A 24,634-nucleotide genomic window follows, 5' to 3' on the forward strand; every position below is an offset into this window, starting at 1 on the left:
ACATGTACAATAACATCAGGAGGAGTACTTAAAGCCTCCAGCAGTAAGTGAAGCAATATTTTTGGAAAACATTTTGTGGTCTCTTTATTTTTATACTTTTTTTTTTTTCAACAGAACAAAGAATGATTGTACAGCCATCTAATCTTTAAGTTATCATCAGGTCTGCAAAGAATTTGCACCTTCAAACTTCTGCAGATAGATTTCTGGATTTCCTCAGAATTTAAACACCCACACGTCACAAATTTGTACACATCCTCTGCCCTTTGCATGATTGCTTTTAAAATATTTATGCTAATTTAATGCACTCAGCAACCAGAGTCTGTGGGATTGCTCATGCACACTGAACTTCTTTTGATTATTATTAATCATTCATCCATCATCTATCCACTTCTAATTTTGCTCACATCTCCATGTTGCTGTAAGGTTTTATTGTCCAAAGCCTTCTTTATTTTATAAAAGGCTTTCATTGTCCTTTTCATTCTTCACCCTATCAATTGGGAAGAATACATTAAACAGAGAGAGCTGGAACAAAAGACTGTCTCTGTAGCTGTAAAGGCTCCACAAGGAGCAGTAGAGGCAGTTGCCAATGAGACATTAAAAACAACTTAAAATATCATCTGACTGGGAGCATGCTGAAGGCAATGTTCAATCCGAGAATTTAAAATGTAGAGATGCTGGCACTGGCAGACAATTCTCAAATGTATATTAGGCGCCATTCTCCATTTGTGAGGTAATGTAGCACATCTCCTGACATTTGTAAGGGCATTAACTTTGTGGCGATAGCTGAATTCATAGCCCAATTTAAAGGGATATTTATCCCAAAAATAAACATTCTGTCAATTACTATTCACCCTAATATTATTCCAAACCCATATGACTTTCTTCTGCAGAACACGAAAGGGGATGTTAGGCATAATATTAGCCTCAGTCAGCATCATTTTTCCATGCAATGAAAGTGAACGGTAACTAGGCATGTTATAAAATATCAATATAGTGATTTTTGATTAGCAAGATATTTTATTGATATGTTTTTGAGGCATGGATATATTAACTTTAGCCAGCATTTAATTTAGAAGCCTAATTTGGGCTAGAGGTCTGCACAGGCCTTAAATTGAAACCCAAACCCGACTTGTACCTGAGACTGTGTGGCCCGACCCGGCCAGAATGATCCCGTCAGATTTTAAACCAGAACCCGACCCAAAATCGCTCGTTGTCTTTAGAATTTCTTCTCCTAGCAAGAACTGTTGCAATAGGCTGTATTTTATGCAAACATATAGGCAACATTTGTAACAGTATTGAAACAGTAAACATATACTGTTTTAACAAAGCAAGCCCCTCATTACACTAAACTAGAAGGGAAAAACATTGCCTTACTGTTTATGCGCTGAAACTTTGCTTGGTGCAGAACAATCTAGAATAATATGAAACAATGCAACAGTCCCTCTATGCAGCCTGAACTGCATGGTTGTTGAATCTTTGTGACACCTGCGCTAAAAACAATCTAGACGCAGAGCAAAGAATGAAACAACGCAGGTGTCTCAACACGTTTTTTTAAACTTGAAGTTCTTTTTAAAATGACACTGTTTTTCAAATGTACCAGTCCTGATTGAGACGCTGAAGAAACAGTGAGATGCGGGCAACAATCAGAAAAACTACCCGAACCTGGCCCGAAACCCATTGAGTTCTCGGATTCCGTGCGGCCCGTGTCGAGTTGCAGACCTCTAATTTGAGTGCTTTCCAATTCACTGCCAGTTGGCTTTCTGTTTAATGTAGTCTGGCATAATAGCATTAGGAGACCACAAGAGGGTGATACAACATTTAATGAAGCCGGTTGTATTAGGACAAGGCCAAACTACGTTGTGGATCTAGCCAACATACACACAAGCGTTACAAAGGTTTTTGTACTTCTTCAAGAATGAACAATGTGACATTGATGAGTTTGCAGGTTAGTGTATGAAACTGGTGTAACGGCACAAACTGAATGATTAGAAGTTATTATGCAATTTATCTGTATGTCGCATTGATTAGATTTCATTCAAGATGTCAAACCACAAAAACACATACTTGTAACTGAACATACATTGTGTAGGCTTTATGAAAAATACATATACACAATATGTCATTCAGTGATGGCTAAAGTAAATAATCTTTGTCATTTGATAATGATTCGGGTCAAATTTAATAGAAAACTATGTGAGTTTCTCTCTTTGGCGCTACAGAATTCTGAATAGAACCTTTGTAGAAAATAACTGTTCCTAATTTTAGAAAGCGGCATGTCATCCTCCAGACGCACCTGGTGTGGGACCCCCTATAATTTACCCTGTCACTCACACTTTACCAAAGTTGTGTTAAGAAAAATGTGTGAAGAGACAAAGACTATTGTGCAGCGATCAACCTTATTCATATCTGGAATAAATGCAGATATATATCAAATAATTGGGAAAATGTTCTGATTATCGTTGCGTTAAAAAGGCATTGATCGCAAGCCTATAGTGACTGAAGCAGTCAGTCCTTCAGTTTGCCCAGTTTTTATGTTTGACAGCAGAATGAAAGTCATACGGTTTTGGAAGAACAGGAGAGTGAGTAAATGATGATTTAATTTTTATTTCTTTGGTGAACTATCACTTTAAGAATGAAAACAACACTGTAACAACACAGTAAAACACCATGCTTTTTACTGTGTCAGATCTGAACATTTCAGAAGTGTTGCTGGCTGCTTTTCTTAAAAGGCATCATTTAACAAAATCAGTGTCTAATTGAATGATTGCCTTTTTTCTTTTTGTAAGCTTTGTCCATCCTGTTAGCTAATGCATTCCTCATTATGAGCTCATCAGCCTCTAGGGTCTATCAATACGCCAATCCCGCCCGGAGGTCTCATGAGAAGATAGGTGGAGTAGAAAGAAGAAATAATTTTCTGTTGAGCGGTTACACAATATTTGACAAGCCTTTTGAGCACATTAAAATGTTTTTCCACTTGCTGTAAGCACGACCATTAAAAGCAGATTTGCAAGACCCACGGCTAGTTGTATACTTTTCTTTGAGAATTGCTATTAGATCACATCTTTCTCGAACCAGCCATGAAAAAAAAAACACGTTACCACTATAGCTAACCAGGCATATATGATAGTAGGGCTATCTTGGAAGAACATTCCTACTTTATTTGGGAAACAGTGTTCAGACATGTGCAGGATTACTACACTGGAAAGAAGAAGAAAACAGCTCTCTGACATTCCTCATTGTGCAGGTCCTCACCTGCATTTAATCATCAGTCACAGTCATACATCTAAAGACACATAAACCTTCACCTGAGTAATGCACAAGAGAATGCAGATAACCCCTGATCCCATTTACCAGCAAGAATTGCATAATTATGGACAGACATGCCCTTCAGGTATTGATCAAATTAGTATTTCGAAATTAGCTTTGATATTGTATTGATTAATGTAATCCACGTGATCACCACATAAACATTAAAGAGCACAGTACCTTAATTACGAGATCCAATGTAACAGATTTCAGTTGTATTTGCATCTTGATGGCCTGTTGACAAATTTGGTATTGATAGTGAAAGATAGCCTATGTAAAAACCATATTTGATATATATATATATATATATAAAAATAAACAATGTATAATATCTCAAAGCCTCACAGCCAATCTATGGCTTGGATTTATAGATGCATGTTAGTAGAGCAGTGAATACAAATGGTTATGTAATAAGCTGTAATGCATCTGTAATAGCAGTTAATAAGCCTGCAATTAAACCATTTGAAAATCAACCGATATTTCCTGCAATACATATTCTATTAAAATAGAAGTAATATAAGTGACTCCTTGTTGGTTTGTTTGTATCAATCAATCGGGAAAGATCGCAGGTAGGTGTGTCCCAGCACTAGCTCACCAAATACTCAAAATATTCCAACAAAAAAGTATAATCATGGTACAATCGCAGAGTTACAGAGTTATGGCTTTAATGTGGCCTTAATAATGAAAAGACATTCAAAAGCCTTTCTTGAAAACACTTTTCATAATTGCTTGCTGCCAAAGTGGCATCAATGATGCGACATGGCAGGAAGTGAGAATGTCGTGCAGTCAAGAAGCTCATACATTTGAGAAAACATCATTAGATATCTTAAATAAGAATAAATAGGCCGGATATAGCAGGCCAGATCCTCGCCGCAGTTCCATGTGTATGTAATAAGACACTAGCAGTGGATCAAGTGTAATAAGCGCTGAGCAACAATACATCAGAAACGGATGAATTATGCCAGACTATAGATTGTTTGTACAAATTAAAGCCTTTCCACGTTTAAATGGGTACTTGCATGCGTTCCTGTCTGATCTGAACAACTTACCGATTTGCAAAGTGAAATGTAACTAGCAATCGGCTTAATAAAGGCGTTCATATAGTTTAAAAAAAACTGTGCTGTGGCATCCGGCAACTCTACCGCAGAGCAGTGTGAAGCCAGTCAATGTGGTCACTGCATTTCCTGAAAATAAAAGTCTCTTTAGAATATGGAAATTATGCTCTTCGGATCAAATCACATAAAATCAAACCAATAAAATAGAATAAAATAAATAAAATAAAATAAAACTTAGTCGTTCACTTAGAAACGTTAGATAGAAATATGTTGCATGATGAAGTTTTGAAAACGAGGAGATTAGGTTCCTTTAAACTAAGATAAAAGTCCTCATCGCTAGATTCTTTCATTCTGTTCTAGAGATTTTTGATCAGAACATAATGGAATATTCCGGGTTCAATACAAGTTAAGCATGTGTGGCAATGTGGTTTTTTTTATTTTTATAAATAATACATCTGGGTTACAGTAACCATGTTGCCATCCACTTTTCGTGCTGTTTTGTTATCGACAAAGGCAAATGCACATAAAAAAGTTTTACGCGAAATTTCCAAGTACGCACGCACGCGCGCACACACACATACACACATTCATCTTTTTATAGCCAGGGATAAATTAGGTTATTACTTGTTATTCTACTCATTTCAGGTATGTAAAAACTGAAAAAAATAACCTCAAACAAATCAATAAATATTCTAAACTTTGACAAAGTATTCCTTGATAAGGTTTAAATCTAAATCTAAATGCAGAACTTGTGACAAAATCTAGAAATCCTATTCTCTTCAACCAGGGATGAATAAGTAGCACTCTGCAGCCATCTAGTGTTTATACTTGTAATTTCATCTGTTTGTTTGTTTGTTTGTTTGTTTGTTTGTTTGTTTGTTTGTTTGTTTGTTTGTTTGTTTTAAATGGACAGCACAGTTTGATTCTAGAGACTTTAAGCTTTCAAACGGTATATAATTAATGAGGATTGGTTCAGTATTTGAGAAAATATTAATAAGAAAATAAAATAAATAAATTTTCAAGCTCAAGGTCATATAGGTAAATAAAATAGTATTTTATTCAGGGTGTGCAGTCAGATCTCCTAAGCAACCGGATGCTAGGGTGGGTGGAGTCACACTGGGTTAACCTCCTCATGGTCACTATAATGTGGAGGGCAACTGCTCCATTTTGATTACAATTCCTCCTCTTCTGATTGCTTTTATTTGTTAATTGAAATTACAGTATGTTGTCTAATTTCAATTAATTGTATCAATTCTCTCCCCATTTTACAAAGACTTTGTGGAAAGAAATGAGGGACATCTGGGAGGCAATTCGCGATAAACAAACATTTCTATATGGAAATGGCTTAAGGGCAAATTTATTTTGCGATAAACCAAAACTTATGAGACAAGGTTTTTTTTTCCAAGCATGACGTCATCGCGCACACCATTTTTATCGATAAAAGGATATTTGAATGAAAACAGCAGAAGATTGCAAATGTACACATTTTCACTTTGTCGATAACAAAACAGTACTAGGAAACTTGGTCATAGTGAGGCACTTACAATGGAAGTAAATGGGGCCAATCCGCAAACGTTAAAAAATTCACAAGTATGATTTTAGTGGGGTAAAACTGCTTACTAACCTTTTCTGTGTAAAGTTACCTTATAACAAACGTTACAACTTCATTGCCATGACAATGAAATGTAAACAAATCCTAAAATGACTGTAAAAACATAAGTTGATGGCCTCATTTATACCCTCCAAAAATATACTCCCCCAATCAAAACACAATAAATTCCTTTTATATAGCATGCTATTTCTGTATGCAGTAGCTACACAGTACCAGTTAGACATCCCAAACAGCTAACTTTTAAATGATTTATTGAGGCACTTATACAAGTTAACCATGAAGATTGAACAAATTCACATTCTAAAGTGAATGTAAACATTTTAAAGGTAATACATTCAGATGTGTATCCACATGTGTAATACATTTAGATGTGTATCCACATGTGTAATACATTCAGATGTGTATCCACATGTGTAATACATTCAGATGTGTATCCACATGTGTAATACATTCAGATGTGTACCACATGTGTAATACATTCAGATGTGTATCCACATGTGTAATACATTCAGATGTGTACCACATGTGTAATACATTCAGATGTGTACCACATGTTCAATACATTCAGATGTGTACCACATGTGTAATACATTCAGATGTGTATCCACATGTGTAATACATTCAGATGTGTATCCACATGTGTAATACATTCAGATGTGTATCCACATGTGTAATACATTCAGATGTGTATCCACATGTGTAATACATTTAGATGTGTATCCGCATGTGTAATACATTTAGATGTGTATCCGCATGTGTAATACATTCAGATGTGTATCCACATGTGTAATACATTTAGATGTGTATCCACATGTGTAATACATTCAGATGTGTATCCACATGTGTAATACATTCAGATGTGTATCCACATGTGTAATACATTCAGATGTGTATCCACATGTGTAATACATTCAGATGTGTATCCACATGTGTAATACATTCAGATGTGTATCCACATGCGTAATACATTCAGATGTGTATCCACATGTGTAATACATTCAGATGTGTATCCACATGTGTAATACATTCAGATGTGTATCCACATGTGTAATACATTCAGATGTGTATCCACATGTGTAATACATTCAGATGTGTATCCACATGTGTAATACATTTAGATGTGTATCCGCATTCTGTTTTACTGCCTTATTAGATTTACTTCTATGAAAATAACATTTCTCAAAGCAGTTCACATTTATGCGTGTTTTGTTGCTATATAAAACAGACAAAATTACAAAAATGTTGTTTGCACCTCTAAATAAACTGATAACCAAAAAAAATCTCTCAAAATAAGGCCCCTTCTTGTCATAAAACTACATTGACAGTAGAACTGACATCAGAATAAGAATAAACATAAAACCAATATTAAACATGTTATAACCAAGTCATTACATTGGCAACAATAACATGTTGGCACTACCTAAAAGCTATCAGAATTAAAAGACTATTAGAGATGAGGTTGCTTCAAACTAACCACAGCCTTCTAGGGATTGTAGGTTGAAACATTTATGGACTGTATTTCCTTCCTCTTATTGACTCTTCTATGAATTTTCTACTCAGCCCCATCTTGTTTGGTGACTGTTTCCCATGGACATATGATTTCTTTGACACCTCTTCGTGCTCTATCAGGACTGTCATCCTCCTCATCTTCTGAATCAATGGGGTAGATCCGGCATTCGGGTGGGATGTCAACTTTGATTTGAAAAAAGCTGTGAAAATAATGTTTTGTTAAATTTGTTCAAGAATTTTATTTCAAAGATATTTACTGTATATGCTTTATGAGATACTTAGTTATGTTTAATTGAAGTATCAGCTCTTTTTCAGATGTGTTTCCTAAAATTTCTTCAAAGAAGTCTAAAATAACCAAAATTAGTCCATTGTTGACAAGAGTAGAGCTATAAAATAAATGTGGATAGCGTAGCTAAAATAAGGTGAGAAATGTTTGTTAAGTTCATACTGAAATTTCTGACTTTTGTTGATAGACATTGGTAACTTGTCACATTTTAAGACATTGCCGAGGACGTTTTCTCAGGTGAAGCAGGAGGCCTAACAATTCAGTTGCATCATTGACTAGGAGAAGAAAATAGATATTTAAGAGATCTTATTTGTGATTTTTCTTTCTTATGGGTTCATGCATGTATACATTGTTATGCATTCTATTCTATGCCCAATTTGTGTGTTTGCTCACAAGAAATAAGACAAAAGTGCTCACTAACTTAGCAATTCTTCTTGGTTGAGGTTGTGCAAGTGGCTCCACTCCAAGTGGCTGTACTTTCCCTCCCCCTGAAGTCACTGCACATTTTGGGGAAAGGCTAGCAAAGACAGATGGGGCATTGCATCCTCTGCGGAGAAGTCTGCTCAGTGAAAGAGCCATTCGAGGCTTAGGGGTGGGTGGCTGGTTCTCTTCCTCTGATACTGATGCCTCTGCAATGGATGGGAAATGGGAGGACGAAGTCCCTCCATTGCCATCAAACCTCCTTTCCGATGCTGGAGTACTGTCGATTGCCACACTGATGGGAGAGGGGCAGGCAGCACTGTTGGGCATAGTCATGAGGCCAGAGGAGGCAGTGGACTGGGCTTCACAAATGCCTGCATATACTGCTAGGTGAGACACAGGGGCTGTAAACCGGCAGAGCTGTAGGGCACAGTTCATACAAATTATTTATTTGTATTACATAACTGTTTGTACTGTACAACCAAATTTAAGGAAGAAAATATAGATCATGCAAAATAGTGCAACCCTGGGATATTCCTCTCTTGGTCTCCTCTTTGTGTGAGCTATCAATGCAGGATAGATGCAAGAGGTGTCATGAAACATTGCTTTTGTGTGTTGTTTTCCTTATTCAATGTAAAAAATAACTGACATATCTCTTTTTATAACAAAGAGTTTTTCAAATTTTTATTTGTGATATTCCTGCATTTTGCCATCGACTGCAATGCATTAGGATAAGGGCAACACAAGCAGGACACCTAGTGATGGCAATACAATGTACACCCTCAACAGTGTTAACCGACACTGAGGTTTGTATTTTTTAATGAGTTCTATAAGCATTGATTATATCACCAAATTTACAACAACTATATTTGAGAAAAGTGGGGTTATTTTTTAAAACATATTAATTTAATTTTCAGTTTCAATAAATAATTTTGAATATTTGCTTTTTGCATATCTCACTCTAATTTCTATTCTTTGCATTTAACATGCACTTTTCTTCATCTTCACACTATATATTTATTTTTTGATAAAAGTTGTTCTCCTGGTTTAGTTTCATTTTGTTAAATGCCTAATTTCAGGATAAGTATTTTTTTAAATATTGCTCTATGTTTTCTAATTTGTTCAGTTCACAAAACCACACAAAAAAAGTATGTTCATTACCTCTGTTAATGGCATGAGGACAAAGATAACTTGGACACATGGGAAGTGACAACTACACAAACTTTGATGAGTTACACAATGAGATACATTTACTGTAAATATACTGACATTTTACCTAATCTTTCAATCAAAAACAATCATGAATGACAAAGACACATGAAGTGAACACAGATGGCAGAAATGGTTTTACTACATATTTTAATATATGATTATGATGATTTACAAGGAAACAGGTACACAAATGAATCAGATTTGACAAAACAAATTTGAGTAATGTGCAGGATAACGTAACGCATTTGGTAATGTTAGGTTTTACGTGATGAATAACGGATATACAATTTAACAAAACATAAATATGGCATAAGGGTTCAAAATTATTGTGCATGAGTTAACCAGTTTGGGTAAGGAAGTACACATAATGACCAAATAAACAATGCATAAATGGATGCTCACTGCATAAATTGGGGATTTAAAGCAAATAATTACTTATTTTTAAAATTTTAAAGATATATCAAGCAAACAAACAAAAAAAACAAATAGAAATGTCTGTTGCGAACACAAAGTGCCTTTAGTTTTAAAATTAATAGCAAAATAATTATAATGCTCCCTATATAAATGCATAAATATTTATACTGTCTTGCAGAACTTTTTATTGCTTTGACTCTTATAGGTCTTTGTTTAAGAAGTAACTGCTCATGATCTATTTCCAGTGCAGAAGGTATCCCCTCATTTTTTCTGTTTCTTTTCCAGTTTGCTCATGACCTGTGTAATGTCCACCGGGCCACTTGCTGCAAGTTTTGTCTTCTGTTCCTCCTCCTGCAGTCTCAGAATGATGGGACTCAAGCTGGGCCGCCTTCTCTTGGCATTCTGCTCCAACTGGGCCTCACTAGGGGACATTAGAAAGGAGTTTACAAAGAGCAAGTTTAACCCTCATGTTCTGTTTAAGTCTAATAGTCTAATAAAGTAATTTAAGTAATAGCTTAAAAAAAAATATTACTAGAAGGTATGCTACTCAGGGACCAAAAACATTTCAAGGAACGAAAACAAAAACCAAAAACAAATGAATGTCCCTTTCAAATGTTATGGAATGAAAACTTTCTTTTTTAATGGTGGTAACCTGTTAATAACCGGTTAATTTAATTCCAATTATTTTTTTCATGGAACCAAAGACATATACACCCTTCAATGAACGAGCGAGGATCAGGATCTGCTGACAGACTAAAGTAGAGGAGGTGGTAATTCATTTGTTTACTTTGGTAATCTCGTTCAACAAGGAGAGAAAGTGGCTGATGACATTACAATGACATTAGTACATCATTTAATATCTTACATTTATTTTTAGGCTGATATTGTCTTTTTGTATAGTCATGCACAGCAGTTAAACTAAATTATAGCTATGCTTTGTTGTCATTTGTAGGGAAATGCATAATATTCCTAAACACTCTTAACAATTCGAATTGTTTCGATTGTGAACGAATCTGTGCTTTATCAATGGTTTAATGACTCACTTAAAACACAGTTCATTTGTTGCCACTTACTGGTTAATTTACAAAAATAGCCATTTACAAATCTGAATGACAGAGAAAAATCATCTAGAGTAAGTTCACTCCACAAAATAAAGATTCAATTTATTGAAGATATAGGGTTTTGTGGTGTATGATATAACTTTAAACTATAGAAGTTGTGAAATGATTGATTCATGTTCTATAAATTTTGTTCATGAAAGAAGAACAAAAAGGTATCATTATGACAGATGAAATGTACTGCCAATAAATAGACAGTTACAATAATACATGGTTTTTCTATATTATAAAAGAGATTTAAATTATTTGTATGACTTTATAAATGTTTATTATAGAAAATATTATTCAGAATAAACATTTGTTGGTTAGCTTGAATGATGTAAAAACACAGTTTAAAAAACAAAACACCATCATGCAACACAGAGTAGAATACATTAAACACGCACATATAATCTATTTTATAGCGTTATTGGCAGCTGAGCGCCCCCAAGATTGAAATCCTAGAATTCCAGGCCAGCCAGGGCCGTATTAGCGCACAGGCTTACTGGGACTTAAGCAACCGAATATTTGAGATATTTTTTTCTTATTTTTAGTGAGGCAAACTTTGGGCTTGTGAAGACTTTTGGCAAACTTTTGTGAAGTAGACAAAGGTGAATCTGCCTACTACACTGAAAAAGTGGTGACATGCAATTGTTACCTTAAGTATCTAATTCTACTTGATCTAACCCTAAAAAATACTTTCCCTAGTGCAACCTAATGCTGTCAGGTTAATTTAGCCATATTAATATTTACCTAACAAAAGTATAAAAAAAAATATGAAAGAAATTATAATTTATATAAAAATATAAAAATAATTTGAGGTATTACAAAATTACTATTATTGTTTTTACATGTACATCTTTGGGGTCTCTGGGACCCCACACACAATGACAGTAATGTCAATCTCAACAGAGCCTCAGGATTAATGTCATAGAAACTAAATGGAAGGAAACATCTGACCTGAATCTGTGTGCATTAGGATCAATAGCCCTCCTCTGAGTTTCCTTGAACACTGGGGACTTAAGATACCGCCCATAGGAGTCCTGTGACACAAATCATAGCTAAAATGCTTCCACAGGTTATTAGCATTTGGCTTGCATGTTTTCATATTCGATCAGAGACCTTTTTCATTAGCATGTAAATGTGAGTCTGGGCAGCATCCAGTACATAGCGATGAGGGTGTGCCAAACCCTTGACTGTTATGTCCATGGTTTTGCCATCAATGTTGATCCACCGAGGAGCTCCACGAGCCAAAAAGGTCCTAACGGAATAAAATAGATACAAAAATGATTTCTGAACTTAATAGTGTAATTAAATGGATAGTTCACCCAAAAATGAAAATTGTCTGATCATTTATTCACCCTCATGCCTTCCCAGATGTGTATGAATTTATTTCTTCTGCAGAACACAAAGATTCTTAGAGGAATATCTCAGTAGGTCCATACAATACTAGTGAATGGTGACCAAAATTTTTAAGCTCCAAAAAGCAAATAAATACAGTATGTGTAATTCATAAGACTCCAGTGGGTTAATCCATGTCCTTTGAAGTGATCTAATTTATTTTAGTTGAGAACAGCCAAAAATATAACTCCTTTTTCACCATACATTTTGTCATTAAAATCTCTAGGCATGTTTCTGATTTCATTTAGCAGTACTAGGGAGTGCTAGGAAGTGTAATCGAGCATGAAATCATGATCGTCAAGTTGATGTCAAGACTTATAGTGAAAAAGAAGTTTGTTTTTTGGTCTGTTCTCACCCAAAACCGATTGAATCATTTCAGAAGACTTGGATTAAACAACTTGAGTCAAATTGATCACTTTTACGTTGCCTTTATAGCTTTTTGGAGTACATTTTTTTTTCACCATTCACTTGCATTGTGTGGCCCTACAGGGCTGAGATATTTTTACAAACATCTTCTTTTGTGTTCTACAGAAGAATGAAAGTCATACACATCTGGGATGGCATGAGGGCGAGTAAATGATGAGAGAATTCATTTTGGGGTGAACTATATCTTTAATAACTGGAGCAAGTAGAGCAAAATATTTGAAACAATTTAGAACACTTTTTATAATATAATATAATATAATATAATATAATATATACATTCACTGAGCACTTTATTAGGAAAACTATGGTCCTAAATAAGTGCCAGACATGGTCTTCTGCTGCTGTAGCCATCCGCCTCAAGGTTCGATGTGCTGTGCATTCTGAGATGCAATTCTGCTCAATACAATTGTACAGACTGCTTATCTGAGTTACCGCAGCCTTTCTGTCAGCTCAAACAATTCTGGGTATTCTCTGTTGACCTCTCTCATCAACAAGGTGTTTCTGTCCACAGAACTGACACTTACTGGATGTTATTTGTTTCTGAGATCACATATTTTTCCCATTCTGATGGTTGATGTGAACATTAACTGAAGCTCCTGACCTGTATCTGCTTGATTTTATGCACTGCTGCCACACGATTGGCTGACTAGATAATCCCATGAATATGTAGATATACAGGTGTACCTAATAAAGTGCTCAGTGAGTGTACATTAGTTTTGGTAGATGCTACCAAATCAATATACAGTGCTTTCAGTCATTCCATTGAAATCAAACCCATGACATTGGTGTTGATAATGCCAGGTAAATATATGCTTTACAGGAAAATATATTCACATTTTCATGTACAATGTAAAACAGGCCAAAAATGTGATTCTTACTTATAAATTTGCTGAGCTTTTTCTTTCATTGTCTCTGCAGCACCCCATTTCAGATCCTCACATGCTTCCCAAAAGGCAAGATTCTCACCTATTTACAAATCAGATTACAGAATGACAATTCGTTGTAAACATTAACCATCTGCATTTTTTAGAAACATTCTTAAATAAGCCAAAATGGATCCAAAATGAAAGTCAAAATGAAAGTGGTGTGAGTTAAGTACAATGCATACCACTGAACTCTTTCTTAAGGAAGAGACGGAAATCAGCCCTCCCTCGAGGATCAGAAAGCAATTCTCCAAAACTGAAAGTCCAGCGTTCCACCCTCATTCTAGTTGGCATCTCAACACTGTTCAAACCAAAAATACACAGAACACTGTAGGCCTTACATTTCAACAAATAATAACTGGAAACCTTTGACAATAACACTACTATGAACAATGTTTTATATATTCTATTATATATACAGTACTTAATACAACTTTTAATTTATAAATGTATTTGATTATGTTGAAATAACAAAGATTAATAAGTGCTGTAAAAGTATTGTTGATTTCTGTTATCTAATGCAATTAACTAATAATAACAAATACAACCTTATTGTAAGGTGTTCTCAAATCATGCTACACATAAAATAGTGCTTTTATTTCAAATAAATAGGTTTGTGTCTGTCTGTCATGATTCCCTTGTTGTCTGCCCCGTATTTCACTTGTCTTTGTCTAAAAACTACATCTGTAATGATGAGCAGGTGAAGGCAGACGAGGGGCGAGGATCTAAATGCAGTAGGTTCTTTATTGGAAGGTAAAAAAAACAACAAACAAGACAGGAGCAAATGAAATATCCACAATGGGAAAAAACAAAAACAAAAACACGGAAGACATCCAACGGGGAAAACAGGCAACACAAGCATCCACTAACATCAGAAAAGAGGGAACATGAACATTCAACGAACGACAAGGAGTGGAGAACAAACAGGGTTTATATACACAGACACAGGAGGATCACAAACGACAAACAGGTGCGAACAATGACACAATGATGGCAGTGATGAGATCCGGGAATTGTGGGAAGTGTAGTTTTAGACAAAGACAAGTGAAACACGGGGCAGACAACAAGGGAATCGTGACACTGTCATTGAAATTTCATATAAATTAAATACTATTTTAGATATTAAGGCTCACTTTGGCATGTTGAGGGTCCAATATGTTACATCATCTGTTAACCAAGGGTTGCTTGGGAGGCAGGCCTGGAGGAACGGGTCGTGCTCTTTGTATGTTGTTGTGTACTTAACAAGTCTGCAGAAGATTGCAATACAATTACTGTTAACTGTGTATTATTTTCAATCCAGAATCAAATTCTAGCTATAGTGCTAATAACTGGAATTGTTATATTTCAATAACATACGCTCCAATTGATACAGATGACTTCACCCTTGGCCTCATAATACACTGCTGAGTGAATATAATCTACGAGAAAACAAAATGATTCATTGATCAAGAAATGATAAAATACATATCCTCTTACAGGAAAATATGTGTGCTAGTTAAAATGTATAAAGTTAATACTTACAATTCTTCTGTAGTAGTCAGATGTTTTTTTCTGAAAAGTAATTTGAGTGCAAAGAAAGGAAATGGTGAGTCATGCTAGAATACGGTGTCTAAAGCAAAAGATGTGAAGAGGCTCTTGTGCGCAGTTTATGAGTCATGGTGAAAATAGATTGAATATGATTGCTTTGTAGACTTGCAATGGTAATTATATTACACCGAATCCAATGTTTATGATCCATTGAGCATGGGCTTTCATTTTGAAATCATCTGCTGTTTCCTGTCAAGTGGATTCTTGCTTGTTACTCACATAAGTTAAGGAATAAAAACTGTAGATGAAGACAAAAGCTAAATATTGTAAAGAATTGTAAGACCACCATATTGCCATGACTTGTGGGGAAATTGAATGAAGGGTTTGAAGTTGCAAGTAGTGAGATTATGATTATTTAAATCCTATTGGAAAGAAGCTGACATACTGGGAATATATCTGTACTTGATTAGCCAAGCACTGTACTAATCTCAGAAGGTAATGTCTATTAATGTCGATTATAAACCTCTTTGTCATATTACATAAAGATTCCTTTATGCCTGCTATATCTTTCTATATTGTAAACTAGTTGGTATTATTTTACATTCTTAGTCCTAAATAAAATTCAGATTTATTCATTTCAAAGTTTTCTCCTTATAAGTTATAGCTTGTTGTAACACCTACCTTTACCTCCTCCACATTGGGGTCGACCATCCTGTCATGTCCATAGTCCATGGCACTAACTGTACCTGGCTGTTGAATTTAAATAAATGTTTTACTCAACTGCAATGTCTTACTGAATTTCTGAGGTTTATTTAACTTCGACCTGACTTATTTACTTATAGGATAATAATTTGAATATTTATCACTCAATCGTTCACAACTTTAATGATCTTGTCTGCTAAATCCAATTAAGGTAATTCACCGGTGGTCGATGTACAACCCAGTAGGCCCGTTCCTGACAGTCAAAAACCACTCGATCTGGCTTCTTCCGCTCCTTTCCCGCCCTACACAAATAAGCACATTTTAATGTAGCAACAACTCCCCAAAAACCCTTGCATCAATGATGTGGCATTTTGTTTTTGAAAACATCTCTCAAATATTGGGGGAAATATTAATAAGTTTTCTCCACCTGTGACCCACCTGTACTGCTCTTTGGCCTGCATTACAATAAAATCCCACTTGTGATTCATCCATTTGTAAAGGTTGTTGTACTGTTCCTGGATAGAGATCCACAGAATATAAAGTTTTTGTGAACTCGCCATCTGCCAATTATATTACATAGTTAAAAACCTTCCTCTGCATCACAACAAAATTACCTGTTCATACAGCTCCAACATCCCTTTCTTGCGTATATTTCTCTTTGCCAAATAAATTGCTGGAAAAACACACAAAAACATCTGATCTTGCCAGTAAAGTGCCAATTGAGGGCTTTAAATCACACAAAATTACTATTATATATCCCATTCTTTATCTCAGACATCTGCCTGTGGTCTTAAAGGAATATTCCGTGTTCAATACAAGATAAGCTCAATCAACAGCATTTGTGGCATAATATCGTTTGCCTAAAAAAATAATTTTCACTCATTCCTCCATTTTTTTAAACAAAAGCACAAATCGAGGTTACAGTGAGGCACTTACAATGGAAGTGAATGGGGCATATTTTTGGAAGGTTTAAAGGCAGAAATGTGAAGCATATAATTTTACATTAATTGTTCTGTTGTTTTAATTGTTTAAATCTTAATTTTTAAGGTAGTTTGCTGTAGGGCATTAGGGTTTATGGTGTTATATCGTCATGGCAATGAAGTTGTAAAATTGGATATAACTTTACTCAGAAAACATTTGTAAGCAATTTTATCACACTAAAATTATGTTATCATGCATATTGTTTAGGTACTGTGTCTATACTTTTGAAACAGTGAGTATTTTAACATTTACAGATTAATTGTGGTAATTAACGTTATGCCACAAATGCTGTCAATTGAGATTAACTTGTATTGAACTCTGAATATTCCTTAAAGCAATGAATAATCTAAAAATATTAGCCTGACATATAACAACGAATCAATATGTGTGGAAATTGAAAAATAGTCACCATAGTCTGTGTCCTCAACTGGCCACTGCTGTGCAGGCCAAAAATATGGTGTCTGGAAAACATTTGGAAGATTAGTGCAAAGCAAACACATTGTAAAAAGTGGTAGGCTGCAATTGTTATCTTAAAGAGATATTTCTACCTAATCTAACCTTTAAAATTGGGTTTCAGGTGGATTCAATTATATAAAATATATATTGACTTGAATCAAAAAGCTAATTTAGATGTTACAACATGAAGCACATTTTTTGTTTCACACTGTAAATATATATCTTTTTTTTATCAGGTTTAACCTTAAGATGTACTTTTATGAAATCACTGGTTTTATTCAAGTCAAAATTGCTGTTTTACTTGACTTAATCAACCTGGCAAATTAGGCTACAGCAACGAAAGTAACTGTTAAAGAGGACCTATTATGCAAAATTCACTTTTACATGGTGTTTGAACATAAATGTGTGTTGGCAGTGTGTGTACACAACCACACTATAATGATAAAAACCCACCCAGTCCTTTTTTTGAATCCCCATTAATCATAAGCACTGTCTCAGAACAAGCCGTTCATAGATTCTGTACAAAGTGACATCACTTTGTACAGGCCCTGCCCACAACTGTTGACGGACACTTCCGACGAACATGTTTATTTGTGTGTGTTGTTTTGTTATAGCACATAATGAATGTTGTAACAGTATTTGTGTGTGTTGCTAATCCATCATTGCAAAACTGCTGAAAAAACTCTACAACAAATAAATTGATCAAATAACCATTTGGAAAATTCCTGGTTCATTCTCAAAGTTGTTACTGAGTCTCTCCCTCATCAGTGTCTGACTCCAGTTCAAACATATAGGGCTGAACACCACTATTTTCGCTGTCAGTCAAATATTGCTTATAATGTCTAGTTATCCGAAGCAGAGATGTAAAAACTCCGCCCTATTCTGGATACGGGGCGGGGAGTACCAGCTCATTTGCATTTAAAGACACACACAAAAACAGCTTGTTTTATTCCCACCCAAAAATTAGAATTTTCAACATGGAAACTTCACAGACACATTCTGGGGACAAAAAATATTTAAATTACATCTTGTGAAAGGGGTCATAATAGTTGGCCTTTAAGGGTTAGATCAAGTAGAAATACTGTAGATCCTTAGGCTACCACTTTTTCAGTGTAGTATGTGAAGAGGTTGTCTGTGCCTGTTACCTGAAAGCGATACAGAGATGTGTCTGGTTTAATGATAAGTTTTTTATGATCCTGTAGTGGATAGATGTACCCAAAAGCCACCATCATGGTACCCATAGCTTGGGCCTCTAGCATGAAGTATGAGAAAGTTATTTAGTCTATAAAGTTATTAAATCTAAACATTTACATGAACACACCACAGCACTTACTCAGAACACAATATTTTAGATTACCCAGCCAGTAACATTAAGATATTTGATATGTATTATATTATTAGAAAAAATAGACTATGTTCATGACTTACCCAAGATATTTATTTTGAATCGGTTAGCAATCCATCCAACAATGTCTTCCCCTGAAAAAAAAAGATATACCATGAACATTTCAGCAGGGCCGTTTCTACCAATAAGCGGTATAATCAGCCACTTACGGCCCCTGAACCAACAGGGGGCCCCACAAAGCAAGGTTGTTTTTTTAAATTCGAATTATTCTTAAATATATGAAAAGCTGCCAGTATGACTCAGGCAGCTGTTATTGCTCAATTAGACAGTTAGGGGTCCCCTTGTGGCATGAGAGGGAAAGGAAAATATAACTGCAATTCTTGGGGGGTTGAATTTGGTGGTGGTGTGGGTGCTCCATGTAGGACTTTGCTTAGTGCCCACATGTGCTCAGAAATGACCCTGAATTTCAGTGAGTCAATGCATAACATTTCAGTTCAATAAAAGGCTGTATCAGTGGGTGGGAAATTTGACTACAATACGGAGAAAGAGGTCTCCATACTGACAATCAATACTAACATCCGGATATATGAAACACTGTGAGAAATTCAGTGGCACAAAAGAGTAAAAAAGAAATATAGAAGCAGAATTGGAATGAAAAACTATTAAAGGAATAGTTCACCATAGATGAAAATTCTGTCATCATTTTCTCATGTCGTTCCAAACCCATATGACTTTCTTGTTTCTGTGGAATATAAAAGGAGATGTTAGGAAGAATGTTAGCCTTGGTCACCATTCACTTTTATTGACTGGAAAAAAGATGCAATGAAAGTCAATGGTGTGACCGAGGCTGTCATTCTGCCTAACGTCTCCTTTTGTGTTTCGTGTAAGAATAAGAAACATACATGTGTTTGGATCAACATTAGATTGAGTAAATGATGATAGAATAGTCATTCATAGGTGAATTATTCCTATAAATATAGATAAATAGCTAAACACTAGATTCTTCCAAAAGATAGATTTGTGCAAAAGGCACATGTATTAACCACACTGGTTATTCAACAGAAACATAGGTGTGTTCTCAAAATAGGTATCGCACTATGGCTAGGTATACCACTGTGTCTCCCACTGAGGCATTCTTGAGAGGACACTAATGAGTAGAACTCTGCAGGAGTGAATTTGAGTGGCTTCATTAGCGAGGAGGGTGGGTGGGCCTGCTAGCCTGAAGAATATACCTTATCATTTCAATACATTTTTAAATAAACTCCTCAGGTGCCGTTCCATTATCTCAATCATATAAAAATTCCTTGAACAATCAGTTACGCCTTTTTAACATGTGCAGTGTTAACTACCAACCTGTACATACTCTATGTTCTTTGCATTCATATACAAAACAAAAAAAAGCTATTTCAAGCTTCTAGGTGCTGAACAGCTTTAAGACTGGCAATAACGATAACAAGAGCTTCCTCCCTGAGACCACGCAGCCTAGAAGAGAGAGTCATCGGAGGCAGCTGCTCAGGGGTTGTCATGGCAATAGATTTTTCAGTCTCAGACCTTCATAAGCAGATTCTAAATGCATGGACCACACAGATAACTAACAGTCCCAAGGAGTAATCCAACTGCAGAAATCAATACAAATTAGTAGGTGAGCCCACTACCTGTGGTTACAGTATTTTACAGTTCATGTTTTCCATCAGCGTGAAACTTCTTTTAAAGATTCTCCCTTGTACAGAGCTTGACTTAGTAATAGTACCACATGATTTGAAAATAGGCAACCATTTCTGATGGTCTTACCTGTTATGGCATGTGGGATGGTGGTAATAACAAGTCTCTGCGTCTGAGATTTCACTCCAGTCTTGGGGTCCTGCATCTCCAACACCACTGCCTCGATCTACCATGCACAGAATGCCATAGAAAAAGGATGTACAACACGATAACATGAAACATCTTGTGAATACTAAAGAAAATGGTTAGTTTAAAGGGATAGTTCTCTGAACAATTATAATTCTGTTATCATTTGCTCACCCTTATGTTGTTCTAAACCCGTATGACTTTCATTCTTCTGTGGCACACAGAAAGGAGATTTTAGGCACAATGTTAGTGTCAGTCACCATTCACTTTCATTGTATGGAGAAAAAAGATGCAATGAAAGTGAATGGTGAATGAGCCTTTCATTCTGCCTAATATCCCCTTTTGTGTTCCACTGAAGAAAGTCATATGGTTTAGAACAACCTCAGGTTGAGTAAATAATGATAGGAGTTTCAAACTACCAGAGGTGGGTTTGTGCTTTACACAGAGCTTTATCACACTTCTACCATGAAGTCTGTTTCATCCCTGCTGGTTCACGGTCTGAAGGGGCCATAGCTGGCCGCTTTGAAATATATTCAGTGATTGATTTGTGACTCGGCTGTTTGAAGTTTTCCTTGAAGATTGTTTGTGAACTCTAGCTGGTACCCTTGTCTGGATCACAGAAAGCTATTGGACAAGTGATTGGGTCATTACTATTCTCATGTATTGGCTTTGAGAATATGTGGTCTAGTATGTCACACTTGTTAGGGGTATAACAGTTATGACCCAGACCAGATATGGAGAAAGAAGTATAGTCTGCAGTGAAATTGGTAGAGCCAGCGGCAAAGTCTCACGAGGAGATCGAAAGCCAACTCGTACCTTACACAAAATCTTACATCAATTATACCATTTGCAAGGACGTACATTCCATTATTTTACTCCTGATTGGCTAAAAGAACATACAGTCACAACATATAGACAGCTATACGGCCTATCAACATTAATCAGCGCACTTGTCGTCCGAGCCCGAGATTTACATCTGAAGTGACCTCGCAGATGGTCGCGGGGTGTCTTCGAGTCGGCCTGGTGTGCATCCCTGGGTTCAAAAACTGGGTAGAAGGTCAGACGCACACACAAAACACTGACGAATGACAGTTCTTCTCTGGGCACAAGAGAGCCAGAGCACACATTATCAGGCCATTTGAACCAAAACAGAGAGATAAAATATTCACTCCTCGGGCAGAGGAGAGGGTTGAAATAACATACATTTCTTACCTAAAGAAATAATAAGAGAAAATCACACTTCTACTATTCAGGTATTATTACATAGGACTTTAAACCATATAATTAGTCATGGAAAGGTAACAATCAAACACAGAATACATCTGGAACACATGTTTAACGCATTCCCCCTGACCCCCTCCCCTGAGAGGCTGGAGAGTGTCACAAATAAGCTTATCCCCCAAAAGACCTTCAGCCGATGTGCAGGACAGAGAGACTCTGGAATGTTCCTAAAAGAGACTAATTAACATTCAACACACATATGATTCAAAGTATATTTCAATTATGCATAAGAAAACAGAATTGATTATGTGATCATGCATATAGTTAATTCATCACTTTATTAAAGAATTTAAGCAACAGAATACAGATAGATATTGATATAAAAGGATATATATATATATATGTATGTATTGATATATCTGAAGAGCCAAGGGATTTTGACCCTCACCCTTCACACTGTTGGCAGATCACTACAGACATACACGGTGTCATGTATCATAGTGATAAAAGAAGGACTGCATTATACCAGAGGCTCATAGCAAAGCTAGACTAATACCATAAGCACAAAGTGACCTTATCTGAGAGTAAGCTGCTAATAAACAATTAAAGGAATATTCCAGGTTCAATACAATATAAACTCAATCAACAGCATTTGTAGCATAATATTGATTACCACAAAAAAATAATTTATATATATATAAATCGGGGATCCAGTGAAGCACTTACAATGGAAGTGAATGGGGGCCATCTGTAAATGTTAAAATACTCACTGTTTCAAAAGTATAGCCACAAGACATAAATAACATGCATATTAACATGATTTCAGTGTGATAAAATCACTAACAAACCTTTTCTGTGTAAAGTTACATCTAATTTTACAACTTCATTGCCATGATGTTGTAATGTCAAAAAATCATAAACCTTAAATCAACTGTAAAAACTATGATTTAAACAACTTTAAAGCTAAAATAACATGTGAGTTTTAACAGAAGAATTCATGTAAGTGCTTTTATAAAATTCTAAGCTTTACATTTCTGTCTTTAAACCCTCCAAAAATTGGCCCCATTCACTTCCAATGTAAAAGCCTCTCTGTAATTTCGATTTTTGCTTTTTTTTTTTTTTTTTTTAAGTACGGACAAGCTGAAATAATTATTGTGGTAATCAACATTACTCCATTAATTCTGTCGACTGAGATTAACTTGTATTTAACCAGAATATTAATTTAACACCTACGAACAGTAACTAACAATAGAATATATTTTGTAAAACGTCAATGAACTTACAAAATCAACCACAAATCAAAACCAACAACTCACAAAAAAACTAACCAAGGGTCATATCAATAAAATGTAAAAATAGAAGAGAATTCTTAGCAATGTAGACTTCTGCTCTCCCAAAATAATATAAATTAAATCAAATCCAAACAAACTGGATGAAGGAATCAGAAACTGTCATATTTGAATTAATTTAATTGAAAAGTTACTCTGTATTCAAAACAAAGACAGGGTCAGTATACTCAAAGTATGACTTCTTAAAAAAAAACGATTTAATATTCTGAATCGGTGGAAATCAACATTGATAGTTATTTATTATTATGACTGACTGTTATGACTGCTTATAGCAAACAATATCATCACACCTAAAGTCTTGAAGGGTTCATCAAATGTAAAATCATTCCTATCTAAAACCGATAATGTTGTGAGAATGTAAACAACACAGACGGTGATTATGAGCTATGGATGGTCCTCTCAACCCACCTTCTTCAGGCATGCCATACGCGGTCTGTAACGCTGGCCATGGTCCCTTACATTCCTAATAGTCATTTTGCTTCTTCACACAGTCTGTCGACGGTCGTGGTAAAATAATAACAGGGGGAAATACTCTATAGGTAATCGCACTATCCTTGTCTAAGTCTAATCTATAATCATCACTGATGCACACAAAGAAGAAGTCTGAGTGCTCCAATCAGGTAACCCCTCCGCTCATGTATGTTGTGGATAAATCGAACGCAATGATAATTCCAAAACATCTTATGTCCAGTAGATGGCGACATTCGTTGACTCAGCTGGCTGTCTTCTTCAGATTTGTACACTTGCGTGAGCTACTCTGCACACACACACACAATAGGCTATACTACCAGTCTACAATAGCTAAAGTCCATAAACCATGTATTATTGTGCTTAACGTCCATGAAAAGTTTTTACACAGAAGAACAAAACCACATTTGTACCCCTTGAAACAGCCTTAACCGTTTGACTAACACACTTTAAACTAATAATAAAAAGGTGGTGTTGAATTGATCAAACGGGGCTAAAGGCCCTCCAGGGTAAATACACTACAACTATCACAAAAACACAAATTTCAATTTTTTTTGGTCCTGGCACAAAATGACCAGCCAACATCATTTCACTAATTATATCAGCAGCACCTGGAAAAGTGTGAACGGGTACTAGTCAGGTGAAATCACTCTATCATTCTGATTGGATTATAAGAGCAGACTGATTGCTATAAAAGGAGGGAAGAAGTGCTTCCAATCATTGTGTTCTTGTTAGCAATGATTTGCATCAAAATGGTCTTACATGCAAGGAAATTGCTGCAAAGAATATTGCTCCTGATAGAACCATTTACCGATCATCAAGAACTTCAAGGAGAGAGGTTCAACTGCAGTGAAGAAGGCTTCAGGACGTCCCAGAGTGTCCAGCAAGCGCCAGGACCATCTCCTCCTGAGGAGTCCGCTACGGAATCGTGTCACCACCAGTGCAGAGCTTGCGCAATATTGGCAGCAGGTTTGGGCAATGGCCTGGTGTCAAGAAAGGCAGCAAAAGAAGCCTCTTCTCTCCAAGAAAAACATCAAGGACAGACTGAAGTTCTGTAGGAAGTACAAGGACTGGAC

The 24,634-nt window shown here is 35.8% G+C and overlaps 2 protein-coding genes across 6 annotated transcripts in view; both read right to left on the reverse strand.

The window, feature by feature from the left end:
* mrtfab (myocardin related transcription factor Ab) overlaps window positions 1-4,458 on the reverse strand; it is a 39,280-nt gene extending 34,822 nt beyond the window's left edge. For 3 of the 5 annotated variants that reach the window (XM_052102538.1, XM_052102535.1, XM_052102533.1), the window contains exons 1-2: window positions 4,356-4,458; window positions 3,487-3,540 (exon numbers count right to left, since the gene is read on the reverse strand). The gene's annotated coding sequence lies outside the window, so the exon portion shown is untranslated. The remainder of the gene's footprint in view (window positions 1-3,486; window positions 3,541-4,355) is intronic. The other 2 variants (XM_052102534.1, XM_052102536.1) reach the window with 1 other exon arrangement.
* Window positions 4,459-6,534: 2,076 nt separating this feature from the next.
* On the reverse strand, window positions 6,535-23,705 carry LOC127626619 (regulator of G-protein signaling 9-like). The gene is made up of 19 exons (XM_052102544.1): window positions 23,499-23,705; window positions 20,464-20,560; window positions 18,756-18,806; window positions 18,473-18,579; window positions 17,281-17,332; window positions 16,505-16,563; window positions 16,329-16,405; window positions 16,111-16,192; window positions 15,870-15,938; window positions 15,183-15,212; window positions 15,018-15,079; window positions 14,795-14,908; window positions 13,847-13,962; window positions 13,617-13,704; window positions 12,034-12,172; window positions 11,872-11,954; window positions 10,112-10,235; window positions 8,190-8,608; window positions 6,535-7,682 (listed from the first exon to the last, which is right to left on the reverse strand). The coding sequence occupies exons 1-19, from the start codon at window positions 23,562-23,564 to the stop codon at window positions 7,526-7,528; spliced, it is 1,992 nt and encodes a 663-aa protein (XP_051958504.1). The 5' UTR covers window positions 23,565-23,705; the 3' UTR covers window positions 6,535-7,525.
* Between the last annotated feature and the right edge of the window lie 929 nt (window positions 23,706-24,634).

Source organism: Xyrauchen texanus, chromosome 33, assembly GCF_025860055.1.
Source record: "Xyrauchen texanus isolate HMW12.3.18 chromosome 33, RBS_HiC_50CHRs, whole genome shotgun sequence".
Lineage (NCBI taxonomy): Eukaryota > Metazoa > Chordata > Actinopteri > Cypriniformes > Catostomidae > Xyrauchen > Xyrauchen texanus.